The sequence below is a fragment of the Anomaloglossus baeobatrachus genome, chromosome 1, assembly GCF_048569485.1.
Source record: "Anomaloglossus baeobatrachus isolate aAnoBae1 chromosome 1, aAnoBae1.hap1, whole genome shotgun sequence".
Classification (NCBI taxonomy): domain Eukaryota; kingdom Metazoa; phylum Chordata; class Amphibia; order Anura; family Aromobatidae; genus Anomaloglossus; species Anomaloglossus baeobatrachus.
In genome coordinates, this window is record NC_134353.1 from 54354878 (window position 1) to 54370703 (window position 15826).

The 15826-nt window shown below is 52.7% G+C and overlaps 1 protein-coding gene across 2 annotated transcripts in view; it reads left to right on the forward strand.

Moving 5' to 3' along the window:
- Nucleotides 1–8827, forward strand: part of IMMT (inner membrane mitochondrial protein) — a 52395-nt gene extending 43568 nt beyond the window's left edge. Inside the window, exons 11-15 of one of the 2 annotated variants that reach the window (XM_075346790.1) lie at nt 4381–4395; nt 5354–5577; nt 5679–5810; nt 5894–6023; nt 7904–8827. In XM_075346790.1, coding sequence (XP_075202905.1) covers nt 4381–4395; nt 5354–5577; nt 5679–5810; nt 5894–6023; nt 7904–8511 — 1109 coding nt within the window. In that variant the 3' untranslated portion in view covers nt 8512–8827. The remainder of the gene's footprint in view (nt 1–4380; nt 4396–5353; nt 5578–5678; nt 5811–5893; nt 6024–7903) is intronic. The other variant, XM_075346791.1, reaches the window with a different exon arrangement.
- The last annotated feature ends 6999 nt before the right edge of the window (nt 8828–15826 follow it).

A 15826-nucleotide genomic window follows, 5' to 3' on the forward strand; every position in this document is an offset into this window, starting at 1 on the left:
CTCTCACTCTCGCCACTCTAGCCCAATTCGGGTGGCTTGTCAATCTTCCCAAATCCACTCTGACTCCGACCCAGAGTCTCACGTACCTAGGGATGCAGTTCGAGACTTTGCCGGCACTTGTGAAGTTGCCCTTAATCAAACAGCAGTATCTCCAGCTAGCGGTGCGCTCTCTGCTGCGGCCCCGCCGTTATACCCTCAGGCGCCTGATGCAGGTGCTGGGTCAAATGGTGGTGTCCATGGAGGCTGTTCCCTTTGCCCAGTTCCATCTGCGCCCCCTGCAGCTGGACATTCTCCGCTGTTAGGACAAGCGGCCTTCCTCCTTACAGAGGTTAGTGGCTCTGTCGCCATGGACCAGGAGCTCTCTTCAGTGGTGGCTTCGGCCCCTCTCCCTGTCCCAAGGGCGCTCCTTCCTGGCCCCGTCCTGGGTGATTCTCACCACGGATGCCAGTCTATCCGGCTGGGGAGCGGTATATCTCCACCACAGAGCACAGGGCACTTGGACTCCGTCCGAGTCAGCCCTTTCAATCAATGTGCTGGAAACCAGAGCTGTGCTTCTAGCTCTCCTAGCCTTTCACCACCTGTTGGCGGGCAAGCACATTCGAGTCCAGTCAGACAACGCAACAGCGGTTGCCTACATCAATCACCAAGGCGGGACACGCAGCCGCCTGGCAATGATGGAGGTACAACGCATCCTTCAATGGGCGGAGGACTCCAAGTCCACCATATCCGCAGTCCACATCCCAGGCGTGGAAAACTGGGAGGCAGATTATCTCAGCCGTCAATGCGTGGACGGTGGCGAGTGGTCCCTGCACCCGGCAGTGTTTCACTCATTCTGCCGCAAATGGGGCACTCCGGACGTGGACCTAATGGCATCCCGTCACAACAAGGTTCCTGTTTACGTGGCGCGCTCCCACGATCCTCAGGCCTTCGCCATGGACGCTCTGGTTCAAGACTGGTCCCAGTTTTGTCTGTCCTACGTGTTTCCCCCTCTAGCTCTCTTGCCCAGAGTCCTGCGCAAGATCAGAATGGAGGGCCGTCGAGTCATCCTCATTGCACCGGACTGGCCCAGGCGAGCTTGGTATCCGGACCTGCTCCAACTGTCCGTAGAGATGCCGTGGCATCTTCCGAACCGTCCAGACCTACTCTTGCAAGGTCCGTTTTTCCGCCCGAATTCTGCGGCCCTCAAATTGACGGCGTGGCTCTTGAGTCCTGGATTTTGACGACTTCTGGTATTCCTCCCGAGGTCATCTCCACTATAACTCGGGCCCGTAAGTCTTCCTCCGCCAAGATCTATCACAGGACTTGGAAAATTTTCCTGTCCTGGTGTCGCTCTTCCGGCCATCCTCCTTGGCCATTCTCTTTGCCGACCCTTCTGTCTTTTCTACAGTCCGGTCTGCAGCTAGGACTGTTCCTCAACTCTCTCAAGAGACAAGTCTCAGCTCTATCAGTGCTGTTCCAGCGGCGTCTCGCCCGGCTGGCTCAGGTCCGCACCTTCATGCAAAGCGCGTCTCACATCATTCCGCCTTATCGGCGGCCCTTGGATCCCTGGGACCTTAACTTGGTCCTCACGGTATTGCAGAAACCCCCTTTTGAGCCTCTTAGGGAGGTTTCTTTGTATCGTCTTTCTCAGAAAGTGGCCTTTCTAGTTGCCATAACTTCTCTCAGGAGAGTCTCTGATTTGGCTGCGCTCTCCTCGGAGTCACCTTTTTTAGTCTTTCATCAAGACAAGGTGGTTCTCCGTCAGACTCCGGACTTTCTTCCTAAGGTGGTCTCTCCTTTCCACCTTAACCAGGACATTTCCTTACCTTCCTTCTGTCCGGCCCCTGTTCATCGCTTTGAAAAAGCGCTGCATACTCTAGATCTGGTGCGTGCTCTCCGGATTTATGTATCTCGCACCGCTGCGCTTAGGCGGTGCACCTCTCTTTTTGTGCTAACCACAGGGCGGCGCAAGGGTCTCCCTGCTTCTAAGCCGACCTTGGCCCGTTGGATTAGATCGGCCATTTCGGACGCCTACCAGTGTTCTCAGGTGCCTCCCCCGCCGGGGATCAAGGCACACTCGACCAGAGCTGTCGGTGCCTCTTGGACTTTCAGGCTCCAGGCTACGGCTCAACAAGTCTGTCAGGCTGCCACTTGGACTAGCCTGCATACCTTCTCGAAGCACTACCAAGTGCATGCTCATGCTTCGGCAGATGCGAGCTTGGGCAGACGCATCCTTCAGGCGGCTGTCGCCCACTTGTGAAGTTAGGTTTTGCCTACTTCTTAGTTTTTCTGTTTATTCCCACCCATGGACTGCTTTGAGACGTCCCAATGTCTGGGTCTCCCAAAGGAACAATAATGAAAAAGAGAATTTTGTTTACTTACCGTAAATTCTTTTTCTTATAGTTCCGTATTGGGAGACCCAGCACCCTCCCTGTTGCCTGTTGGCAGTTTCTTGTTCCGCGTGTTATCACCGGCTGTTGTCGTGGACAGAGTCTCCGGTTGTTCCGGTTCTTGCTCTGTTCTACTTGTGGGTGGCTATTCTCCTTCAGCTTTTGCACTAAACTGGGTGGGACTGGCTACCAGGGGGTGTAGAAGCTCAGAGGGAGGAGCTACACTTTTAAGTGTAGTACTTTGTGTGTCCTCCGGAGGCAGAAGCTAAACACCCATGGTCTGGGTCTCCCAATACGGAACTATAAGAAAAAGAATTTACGGTAAGTAAACAAAATTCTCTTTTTCTGATATCCGATATTCCTTTTAAGAAATAAACAACTGCCGAAGGAGTCTGCAAGGGTTGGAGACGGTGTTGAAGTAGGAGGCTGATGAGTATGCGTTTGGGGCGCGGAGGAGTATGCGTTTGGGGCGCGGAGTAGTATGCGGGTGGGGCGCGGATGAGTATGGAAGCGGGTGGGGCGCGGATTAGTATGGAAGCAGGTGGGGCACGGATGAGTATGGAGGCGGGTGGGGCGCGCAGGAGTATGCGGGTGGGGCGCGCAGGAGTATGTGGGTGGGGCGCGGATGAGTATGGAGGCAGGTGGGGCGCGCAGGAGTATGCGGGTGGGGCGCGCAGGAGTATGCGGGTGGGGCGCGCAGGAGTATGCGGGTGGGGCGCGCAGGAGTATGCGGGTGGGGCGCGCAGGAGTATGCGGGTGGAGGTTGGTTAGGGGAATCTACAAGGGAGGCTGGTGGAGGAGTCCGGCAGAGGCTCTCACAGAAGCGTTTGGCTGATCTGTGTGCTCCTGGGGACAGGTGGAGTCAGGAGAAATACTTGGCGGATGAATGATCTGTGTTTGGGGTCTTCAGTTGAAGTCTCCTCTGGGCTGAGGGAGACCGGGAGTGCAGTGCCCTCCACCATGTGTAATGTAAAGGAAGGAGAATGATATCCATTCCCTCGCAGGGCATTGCAGGGATTCTTACCCTTCTCTATATGTCTGCGGTTACTAGATAATAACTGCCTGGTATATGGAGGGGGATTTCCTGCGTTCTGGGGGTCGTACATCATCCTGTGCGGTTTCTCGCCATGTTTGGGGTAGTTAGGTGACAGAAGGCACAGCCCGCTGCGGGGGGTTATAGGGGTCGGGGTTGTTTTTGTGAACTTTTTTCACTTTCTCTAACCCTTTGATGAGTAAACTACGCCTTATATACTCTGTGTCGGTGCCGGGGCTTTGAGCGGTTACTGATGAGTCAGGGGGCAGTGTTGGAGCCCACCCTGCAAAATCTCGGTTGTTTTTTGCAGCGTCTTGCACTCCCCTCCACCCCCTCTTATGGGTAAATGTAGAGTTGGACACACAGATTTTCAGGACCCTGGGCCGGTGGCCATGTCGGTACACTGCAGCCGTCGGATCAGGCCCCGGCCTACCTCCTCCTACCTGCCGGCATCATTGGCACCTCTTCTAATTAGGCCCAGCGATGTCCTGCAGACATTGCACCTTTTGTCATTTCCTGCAATAATTAGAACAGTAAGGGTGCGATGTGTATAGGGGGCGACGTCCCTTACATGCCTATGTGCTTAATTTATCCTTCCTTTAATTCATACATTTCCAGGAGGAGTAGCAGAGGGAGGGCAGATTGCTAAGCTCTGCGGATAGACCTTCTTCTTTACACTTAGTACTTGTGTTCAGTATTGCATCGGTCTGTCGTCTTTCTGGCTCCAGCGTACCTCCCCGCGCCCATAAATTCCCAGGTGGAGAGGCTAAATGAAAATTAGGGAACCATATTAGCACCTCTGGGTGCGCTGTAAATACAGGGGGTGGGATCATGTCCAGCCTTCTGTATGTGAAGGGCATAGTGGGATGTGCGCTGGAGCGTTGCTGCTGGAGCTGGGGTTGAGGCTTTTCTGCATGTAGAGTCTTGTTAGCCTGCGGACGGCGTTAACCTCTCTAAACCTTCCTTTTTCTGTTTCAGAAATTTCCGATTTAGGTGAGTTCTGCTCCTCTCTCCTCCTAACACTGACCCCCTCCTGTCCTCTGCATGTCACCGTGCTGTCTGTCTGTGTCCCCTGTACCTCCATGTAATGTGCTGCTCGGATGAGTAAGTAACGGAGTCGTGTATTGCTACAGAGCCATGTGTTGGAATCACTGTGGTGGGGCAGAGCGTGCACTCTGCCCCAGCACTGAGCAAATATCAGCGACGGTGTCCAGGCTACAAAAGCCTTCACTGCCATCCTGAGCAGATGTCTCCTGCGGACCTGTGTTGTGTTACACTGGCCACATATTGATTTAAATGTTATCCTTTATCCCTCCTGTGGTGGCGCCGCTGATAAGCTGTACACTTACTGCCACGTTTTCCCACTTATCACAGCTGATCACTGGGGTTCCCAGCAGGGGGCGCATCTTGTGATCTGCTTATCATATAGGGTCTCCTCTGACAAGTAGGGGTTGTCCAAAGTAAGTACACCTCTTGACATTCAAGGTTCCCTCAGTGAACTGTAGCCCCCCCACAGCTGGCAGCCCCAAACCATTACACTCCCTCCACCATGTCTGATTGTAGGTAGGAGACGCTTGGTTTTGTTGAATCCATGCAAGTTGATGAATGCCATTCTTCATTCTATTCTCCATTTCTGCAGCATGTGCTACAGTTTAGATCTTATTCTCCACTCACATCCAAAGCTGCAGTGTCGCAATATTACTGTCCCATTCATGCACAAGCGGCTGGACCTCATATCTGTCTGCTGGTGTAGGTTCTTGGAGATGATATTGCAGCTCTGGATGTGACTAGAGTAGAGAAGATGAATATCAAGTCATGCAAGGTTATTAGTGAAGCTAAATTGGGATTGATGTTGTACCCCCACCCCCATGTCCTCACATATAAGCCGTTAATATTGACCCTACACCCATCTGCATATTCACTATTGTCCTTTTCCTCTTTTCCTGTGCAGCCGGCAAGCTGAGCACTGAAGACCTGAACTCGCTGATTGCCCATGCCCACCGCCGCATCGACCAGTTACACAAGCAGCTGGCCGAGTACCGGGTGCGAGAAAAGCAGCACATCGAGGCCGCGCTGGAGAAACAGAAACTGGAGGATAACCGAGCGCTGGAAAGTGCCGTGTCCAAGGCGCTGGAGCACTACCGAGCCGAGATCAAACTGGAGCAGGACAAGAAGGTACCGGCGGGGGCTGTCGTCAATTTACTATGGTGTGTTTCCTATTTTTGCATTGCTTATTATGGAGCAATCCTGTTAAAACCCATTCCTGACCTTTACAGGCGGAAGAAGTGCGGGAGGTGATGGAGGCCGAGATGAGGACTCAGCTGCGCAGGCAGGCCGCCGCACACACTGACCACCTGCGCGACGTCCTGGGGGTCCAGGAGCAGGAGCTGAAGACGGAGTTTCAGCAGGTGAGTCCGGTACCCGGCTCGGGGGATGGCGATTGTCCTGGGCTTTAGCAGGACAGGACTGACATTGTGCTTCTTCCCTACAGTCCCTCTCCGAGAAACTGTCAGAGCAGGAAATGCAGTTCAGACGTCTGTCTCAGGAGCAGGTCGATGGCTTCACGCTGGATATTAACACGGCCTATGCCAGGCTGAAGGGCATCGAGGAGGCTGTGGAGGGTATGTAACCGCAAGGAATTAGAGAGCTGCTTATAGCATTGATTATTGCTGAGATCTCCTCCATCATATAGAGTGGGACACTGCTTTGTATCTTTAAAGGGAACTTGTCATGTAACAAAAACACAACCTGCAGATATGCTGCCGCCCGACCACCGTGCGGAGCTGCCACCCGACCACCGTGTGGAGCCGCCGCCTGACCTACACCCCACCTATTGTCTCCTCCCCATAATCCTATAGAATGTAAGCCCGCAAGGGTAGGGCCCTCTTCCCTCTGTACTAGTCTGTCTACTGTAACTTGTATACGTATTTTGTATGTAACCCCCTTCTCATGTACAGCACCATGGAATTAATGGTGCTCTATAAATAAATAAAAATAATAATAATAATAATAATATGGGGTTAATCTGCAGGATAATAGTGTTCTAAAGCTGCAGTCATGAAACCCGGCTACCAGGAAGAAAGGAACTTTATTCCTCCCTGCAGCCTCCGGATTTCAGTCATTGAAGCCATGCCAGACCCAGTGATTGGCGGCTGTAATGACTCCCCGGCTCTGGACTGAGAGCCGGCTCTGGACTGAGAGCCGGCTCTGGACTGAGAGCCGGCTCTGGACTGAGAGCCGGCTCTGGACTGAGAGCCGGCTCTGGACTGAGAGCCGGCTCTGGACTGAGAGCCGGCTCTGGACTGAGAGCCGGCTCTGGACTGAGAGCCGGCTCTGGACTGAGAGCCGGCTCTGGACTGAGAGCCGGCTCTGGACTGAGAGCCGGCTCTGGACTGAGAGCCGGCTCTGGACTGAGAGCCGGCTCTGGACTGAGAGCCGGCTCTGGACTGAGAGCCGGCTCTGGACTGAGAGCCGGCTCTGGACTGATGCCGTTATGATGGTGGTTACAGCTGTCGCTCACTATGAGCACCGCCTTCCCATATATTTGGTTTCCCTATTTCTGCCTTAAATTGACGGCTTTGGCTTTAATGGACCCAGAGGAGATGGATGGAAGATGCACTGAACTGTCCAGCTCGGGGTGCACCGAGCACCTCCTTAGCATTTTATGACAAATGCAGCAATGGATTTGGTGCCATTTTTTTTTTTCCCCCCATTCTCTGTCCCCTCCAAGGTGCTGAGCTTGGTTTGAATAGTCGTTTTGTGCTGACAGGCTCCCTATAAATTACAATTACATTTTTAGGTCCAAATTTCTCACCCATTAATCTTTTTAATAAATCTTGTCCATGTTCAGAGCTCAAACTCCTCTACATAGGCCTAGAGTTGAATGATAGGATTCTGACTGCCTGCAGTCACCACTAGGGGGAGCTGAGGAATGATGACATGCAGACTGATGCATTTTGCTGTGTCTTGTCGGCTGTGTACCAAGAGCTCCCCTAGTGGTGACTGCGGGCAGAGACAGAATCATTTATCATTTCATTTTGTAGGGGATCTGTATATTAAAGATAAAAAAGACTCTTATCTGCAAATATATAAAAAGAAATTAATCTGCATTGCATTTTGGCTCGATTTTAGAGAAAGGTGTGTCTACATTCAGACATGGAGAGTCTTCTATGTTGTGAGTGAAATACACTCCTAATCCTTTTGAACTCCAAATTAATAAGATTTGTTTTACGAGCGCTCAGGAAATCATTGCAGCACACACACTTTGTATTATACTGAAATTCTCTGCTTTATTACATCATGTGACCAGTTTATATAGTACCTCAAACAAAGAAATAACTCCTTAACTACGCACCAATAGGAGCAGTAGGGGCATGAATGGAAATGTGAAACTTCCCCGCCTATCAGTGTTAGCTGAACCCTATGACCTCAATCAGTTATAAGACAAGATGGATTGTGTTTTTTCCCAATATTAATGCTTTTGTGTGTTGTTCTGGTACAGGACATGCCGTCGCCGAAGAGGAGGCCAGAAAAGCCCATCACTTGTGGCTCTCCATCGAAGCCTTAAAATTTACATTGCGATCCGCCTCAGGTGAACACCCCACCGACCCCCTCGAGGGTGCCGTCCAGGGAATAAGAGCCAGCTGCTCCAACAACGAATTTACAGAAGCCCTGACCGGCGCTCTACCCCAAGAGTCCCTGCAGCGCGGCGTGTACAGCGAGGAGGCGCTGAGAGCCCGTTTTTATACCGTCCGTCATCTCGCCCGCCGGGTGGCACTGATAGATGAAACCAGAAACAGTCTGTACCAATACTTTCTCTCCTACATACAGTCCGTTCTCATGTTTGAGCCTAAACAGCTGCAGCCCCCCGGCGAGCTGACCTCCGAGGACCTGGACACCTTTAAATTGCTTTCTTACGCCTCTTATTGCATCGAACACGGAGACCTGGAGCTGGCGGCAAAATTTGTAAACCAGTTGCGAGGAGAATCGAGACGGGTGGCTCATGATTGGTTAACCGAGGCCCGGCTCACCCTAGAAACCAAGCAAGTAATCGACATCCTGGCCGCCTACGCCAGCGCCGTCGGTCTGGGCACGACACAAGTACAGTAACTGAAAGGGACGGTTTGCAGAATTCGGCCCCCCTGTCTCACACCGAGAAACCTAATTTAAGTTCTGGTTGTTTGGCGTTGATGTAAATTATACAGATCACAGTAGAGTTTTGTTTGCACTCTGACGACCTCTCCAACAGCTCGCACCTTTTATCATGTCTGCAAACTACGGGAATGTCACGTCCTGTTCCCTGTATTACCTTTTTTTTTTAAGTATTCAGGTTTTACTGATCCAACCAAAATGAGAATAATTCTAATAATTCACTGTTTATGTCTCCTGGAACATCCGAATAAATCAGAAATCAGTTTTGGTGCAATCTGTGTTCTTTATTTTAAGCTTAATTATGACATGATTCGGCCTCTATTACCCACAATGCACCACGGGGATTTGAGCAAAATACACTCCTTCTATGCCTCTTGAACTCCAGTTATAAGATTTTTTTTTTTTTTTTTTTTTTCGAGCACTCAGAAAATCAATACAGCACACATGCTTTGTGGTGTACTGAAAGTTTCTGCTTTATTACATCATGTGACCAGTTTATATAGTACCTCAAACAAAGAAGTAACTCCTCTGAACTATGCACCAATAACAATAGGGGTGTGAACTGAAATGTGAAACTTCCCTTCCCATCAGTGTTAGCTGAATGCTGTTATAACACCAGATGGAGACTATAAGAACAAAACAGATTGTGTTCTCTCACAGGGACCACATATATTACTCACAAAAAGTTATTGATATTTGGCTTATGGGTGAAATTTCAGGATGATCCTACAATGCCCTCTAACTTTTTCAGGTAACCTTAATGTGACCTTCTCTACTATTTCTTCATCGTTCCTTATGGGAGACCCAGACCATGGGTGTATAGCTACTGCCTCCGGAGGACACACAAAGTACTACACTAAAAGTGTAGCTCCTCCCTCCGAGCATATACACTCCCCGGATGACAAATCCAACCAGTTCAATGCTTTGTGTTCAGGAGGTCACACACACACATGCATCCTCTGATTTTTGATTTCAAAGATTTGGAAGAAAAGCGGGTCCAATCTGGACTCCCGGCATGTCCCTTCTCACCCCACTGTGTCGGTGGTGCTGTTAAGGTTGATTTCAGGGCTGGAGCCCTTTTTCATGCCGCGCTCCTTCACCATCCCTCGGGCTCTGGCTTGAAGTGGGAGCCATCACGGTTCTCACTGCTTTGCAGGAGACCGGTCTCCATCCGCAGCCCTGTTCAGGACCCTGACGGACGGAGCGATCACCCCCCAGGGACCTGGCACCTGCGTCTCACAAGCTAAGTACTGAGACGTTATTACCACAGGCGGTGGTCTTTCCAGGGGTCCCTTGTACCTTATTTATTGGGGAGAGTGTGTTTTCTAACTGTGTTAACATTTCCGGCCGGTTCTCCAGTTTTCTCTGGAGAACCGCGCCGATGGTGCCTGCACGCTGGCCGCATGTTTAAATCTAGGCCCCGGCTTCGCCTGAGGCCTAGTTTCGATTCTCTTCCCCTGCATGTCAGTCAGTACAGTGGGACAGTGTGGCTCCGCCCAGCGGCTGGTCAGCACAGGGAAGGGACACTCCTCACTGAGGAAAGATTCCCTCCCCCGTATGCCTCATTTGCCCTCCGTCCTGCTCTCACAGTAGGCCCCGCCCCCTCTCCTCGTGGAGATGCAGGCTGCGGACGCCATTTTCTCAGCGTTCTCAATGTCTGCATAACACATTGTGACAAATGGGGGCCTGGGCTGGGGGATCTGGAGGGCACAGAGATGTCTCTATGTAAACGGTCTGGCAAGTCACAACCTCCGGTTGTGCAGCTGCTTATATACTCTGTTTATATACTCTGCTGAGGGTCATCCTGGACAGAGCCCCCACTTCTGCAGCATGTCTCATATCAGAGCAGTGCTGCAAGGCTGTTCTTATTATGCACTGCTGTAGACTCGTACTGCCTGTACCGAGCACATAACCACATTGTGATGCCTGCTCTAACATAGTGGTGCCTCAGCCTGGAGGCTCATCCCCAGTGGTCCCTCCGGCTGCTCCGGCTCCGGTGGCTGAACCCCCGGCTTGGGTAGAATCCCTCTCTCCAGGGGACAGCTGTCCCAGACACTGCTGAGCATGCATCAGCCCCCTCCTCAGGGCGCTTCTGCTGCTACGGCTCGCTCAGCAAAGCTCACAGAGGATTCTTCATCTGGTCTGAGACCCCGTCCTCCTAAAATGGAGACGCAGGGTCCCCTTTCCCTCCTCGCCCCGCGGCTCTGGTTCACGAGCTGACTCTCAGGACAAGGAGGATGCCTTTACTGGGGGCTCGGACGCTTCTCCATGTACCCCATTGATCTGTTCGGAAGTGACGCAGATGCTAATGATTTGATTGCGTCCATTATATTTGTACTGGACCTCAATCCGCCTGTATCAGGGGAGCACCCCTCTCTGGCAGAAAAGCATCAGTATACCTTGCCTAAGAGAACAAGGAGTGTGTTCCTTATCCACTCCAGCTTCAGGTCACTGTGACCAAGCCCAGAGCCTGTCCTGACAGACGCTTTACAAAGCGTGGTTCTGATGACTGTTTCCCCCTTCCACCAGTGGTGGTCAAGGAGTGAGCTCATTCACCAAGGGTGGACCCTCCGGTGTCTAGGCTTTCAGCCCGGACAGTTGTATCAGTGGCTGACGGCACCTCTCTAAGGATCCCACTGTCCGCCAGGTTGTCCTTCTGGCCAAATCTATATATGAGGCGGCAGGGGCCTCGTTCTCCCCATCTTTTGCAGCAGTGCGGGCTCTCAAAGCCATCTCTGCTTCTCGGGAGGAGATGCATTCCCTCACCAGGGACTTTATGCTCGAAATGGTTGCCTTAACTTCCAGGCTTCAGTCTTTTCATCCTATGCCATGTCTGCCATGCTGGAGACTGTCACCGCACTGCGGTGGCCTCGGCTACTTCCCTCGCTATCCGCAGGTTCCTGTGGCTTCGAGAGTGGAAGGCAGATGCTTCTTAAGAAGTTCCTTGCTGGACTCCCTTTTGCCGGGACCAGTCTATTTGGTGAACAACTGGATGAAATTATTCAGGAAGTTTTTGGCAGGAAGAGTACTTCCATGCCACAACCCAGGAAACCTGTCCAGGGCAGGAACCAGTCGAGGTTTCGTTCCTTTCGTTCCTCTAACTGGTCGTCCTCTAAGCCCTCGGCCTTGTCCACTAACTCAGCCAAGGTCCGTAAACCAACTGGCGCATGAAGCCGCGTCCTAAGTCGGCAGGAGCTGCTGCCACCAAGGCAGCCTCCTCTTGATTATCTGGCCGCGCCAGTAACGTCCTTGGTCGGTGGCAGGCTCTCCCTCTTGGGCGACGTGTGGTTTCAACACGTCTTCGATCAGTGGGTGTGGGTTACCATCTCCCACGGCTACAGAATAGAATTCTATCCAGCCCGCCAAACAGATTTTTTCTGTCAACTCCCCCCTGCTCCAAGGCCGTCGCCTTCTCACAGGCCGTGGCATTCTTGCAGGCCAATGGAGTAATTGTACCAGTTCCCGACTGGGAACGGTTCTGAGATTTCTACTCAAATCTCTTCCTAGTTCCCGAAAAGGACGGTGCCTTCCGACCTGGATCTCAAGCTTCTCAACAAGCATGTTCAGGTGCGGCACTTTTGCATGGAATCTCTGCGATCAGTCAATGACCCAAGGAGATTTCTTAGCATCCATCGACATCAGAGATGTCTATCTGCATGTGCCAATCGCAGTTTCACACCAGCGTTGGCTACGTTTTGTAATCGGAGAGGAACATTTCCAATTCGTGGCTCTCCCCTTGGGGTTAGCCACGGCCCCTCGTGTATTCACCAAGGTCATGGCAGCAGTGGTTGCGGTTCTGCTCCTCCAGGGGTTGGTAGTGATTCCTTACCTGGACGACCTTCTAGTCAGGGCTTCATCCAGTGCAGACTGTCAGCGGAGTGTCTCGCTCACTCTCAGCGGAGTGTCTCGCTCACTCTCAGCGGAGTGTCTCGCTCACTCTCAGCGGAGTGTCTCGCTCACTCTCAGCGGAGTGTCTCGCTCACTCTCAGCGGAGTGTCTCGCTCACTCTCAGCGGAGTGTCTCGCTCACTCTCAGCGGAGTGTCTCGCTCACTCTCAGCGGAGTGTCTCGCTCACTCTCAGCGGAGTGTCTCGCTCACTCTCAGCGGAGTGTCTCGCTCACTCTCAGCGGAGTGTCTCGCTCACTCTCAGCGGAGTGTCTCGCTCACTCTCAGCGGAGTGTCTCGCTCACTCTCAGCGGAGTGTCTCGCTCACTCTCAGCGGAGTGTCTCGCTCACTCTCAGCGGAGTGTCTCGCTCACTCTCAGCGGAGTGTCTCGCTCACTCTCAGCGGAGTGTCTCGCTCACTCTCAGCGGAGTGTCTCGCTCACTCTCAGCGGAGTGTCTCGCTCACTCTCAGCGGAGTGTCTCGCTCACTCTCAGCGGAGTGTCTCGCTCACTCTCAGCGGAGTGTCTCGCTCACTCTCAGCGGAGTGTCTCGCTCACTCTCAGCGGAGTGTCTCGCTCACTCTCGCCACGCTTGCAAGTCCACTCTGACCCCGACCCAGGAACTTACGTACCTAGGGATGCAATTCGAGACTCTGCTGGCACTTGTGAAGCTGCCCTTAGTCAATCAGCAGTCCCTTCATCTGGCGGTTCGCTCTCTGCTGAGGCTCCGCCGTCATTCCATCAGGCACTTCATGCAGGTGCTGGGTCAGATGGTGGCGTCAATGGAGGCGGTTCCCTTTGCCAGTTCCATCTGCGTCCCCTGCAGCTGGACATTCTCCGCTGTTGGGACAAGGAACCTCTTCCTTGCACAGGCTGGTGGCTCTGTCGCCACAGACCAGGAGCTCTCTTCAGTGGTGGCTTCGGCCCCTCTCCCTTTCCCAGGGACGCTCCTTTCTGGCCCCGTCCTGGGTGATTCTCACCACGGATGCCAGTCTATCCGGCTGGGGAGCAGTGTTTCTCCACCACCGAGCACAGGGCACTTGGACTCCGTCCGAATCAGCCCTCTCGATCAATGAGCTGGAAATCAGGGCTGTACTCCTAGCTCTCGCAGTTTTTCACCACCTGTTGGCGGGCAAGCACATTCGAGTCCAGTCAGACAACGCGACAGCAGTTGACTACATCAATCACCTAAGGCGGGACTTGCAGCCGCCTAGCAATGTTGGAAGTTCAACATATCCTTCAGTGGACGGAGGACTCCAAGTCCACCATATCCGCAGTCCACATCCCAGGCGTAGAAAACTGGGTGGCAGATTATCTCAGCCGTCAAACCGTGGACAGCGGCGAGTGGGCCCTGCATCCGGCAGTGTTCCGGTCAATTTAGCAGGCGGGGCACTCCGGAAGTGGATCTAATGGCAACCCGGCACAACAACGAGGTCCCGGTTTACGTGGCTCGCTCCCACGATCCTCAGGCCTTGGCAGCGGACGCGCTGGTTCCAGATTGGTCCCAGTTCCGTCTGGCCTCCGTGTTTCCCCCTCTAGCTCTCTTGCCCAGAGTCCTGCGCAAGATCAGAATGGAGGGCCGTCGGGTCGTACTCATCGCCCCAGACTGGCCCAGGCGAGCTTGGTTCCCAGACCTGCTCCGTCTGTCCGTAGAGGTGCTGTGGCATCTCCCGGACCGGCCAGACCTTCTCTCACAAGGTCCGTTTTCCGCCAGAATTCTGCGGCTCTCAGATTGACGGCGTGGCTCTTGAGCCCTGAATCCTTACGGCTTCAGGCATTCCTTCCGAGGTCATCTTCACTATGACTCAGGCTCGGAAGTCTTCCTCGGCCAGGATTTACCACAGGACTTGGAGAATTTTCCTGTCCTGGTGTCGTTCTTCCGGCCATGCTCCTTGGCCGTTTTTCCTTGCCGACCATCCTGTCCTTCTACAGTCCGGCCTGCAGCTAGGACTGTCCCTCAATTCCCTCAAGGAACAGGTTTCGGCTCTGTCAGCGTTGTTCCAGCGGCGTATCGCCCGGCTGGCCCAGATGCGCACTTTCATGCAGGGCGCATCTCACATCATTCCGCCTTACCGGCGGTCTCTGGATCCCTGAGACCTTAATCTGGTCCTCATGGCCTTACAGAAACCCCCCTTTGAGCCTCTTAGGGAGGTTTCGTTGTTTCGTCTTTCACAGAAAGTGGTCTTTCTGGTGGCCATAATTTCTCTCAGGAGAGTCTCTGATTTGACTGTGCTCTCTTCGGAGTCACCCTCTTTTGTTTTTTTTCACCAAGACAAGGTGGTTCTCCGTCCGACTCCGGGCCTTCTCCCTAAGGTGGTGTCTCCTTTCCACCTTAACCAGGACATTTCATTGTCCTCCCTTTGTTCGGCCCCTGTGCATCGCTTTGAGAAAGCGTTGCATGTTTTAGATTTGGTGCGGGCGCTCCGGATCTGTGTCACCGCTGTTTTTTTCAGGCGGTGCACCTCTCTTTTTGTGCTGACCACAGGTCAGCGCAAGGGTCTCTCGGCTTCTAAACCGACCCTAGCTCGTTGGATTAGGTCGGCCATATCCGATGCCTACCAATGTTCTCAGGTGCCTCCCCCGCCGGGGATTAAGGCGCACTCGACCAGAGCTGTCGGTGCCTCTTGGGCTACGGCTCAGCAGGTCTGTCAGGCTGCCACTTGGTCTAGTCTGCACACCTTTTTGAAGCACTACCAAGTGCATGCTCATGCTTCGGCAGATGCGAGCTTGGGCAGACGCATCCTTCGGACGGCTGTCGCCCATTTGTGAAGTTAGGTTTCGCCTACTTCTCAGTTTCTGTTTATTTCCCACCCATGGACTGCTTTGAGACGTCCCATGGTCTGGGTCTCCCATAAGGAACGATGAAGAAAAAGAGAATTTTGTTTGCTTACCGTAAATTCTTTTTCTTATAGTTCCGACATGGGAGACCCAGCACCCTCCCTGTTGCCTGTTGGCAGCTTTCTTGTGCCGTGTGTTTTCACCGGCTGTTGTTGTAGACAGAGGTTCCAGTTATTCTGGGTTTTACTCTATCTCTACTTATGGGTGGATGTCCTCCTTCAGCTTTGGCACTAAACTGGTTGGATTTGTCATCCGGGGAGTGTATATGCTCGGAGGGAGGAGCTACACTTTTAGTGTAGTACTTTGTGTGTCCTCCGGAGGCAGTAGCTATACACCCATGGTCTGGGTCTCCCATGTCGGAACTATAAGAAAAAGAATTTACGGTAAGCAAACAAAATTCTCTTTTTTGACTGCACAGGTCCAGCTGTTCAATATTTCGGGACTTTTTACACAACTTGCTGCTCTCTAACAAGGAGCTTAATGGCAAAATTCACAGCAATGTTTAATCCATGAATCGCCCAATAAATTGCTGGGTTCAGTTAGAACTGGT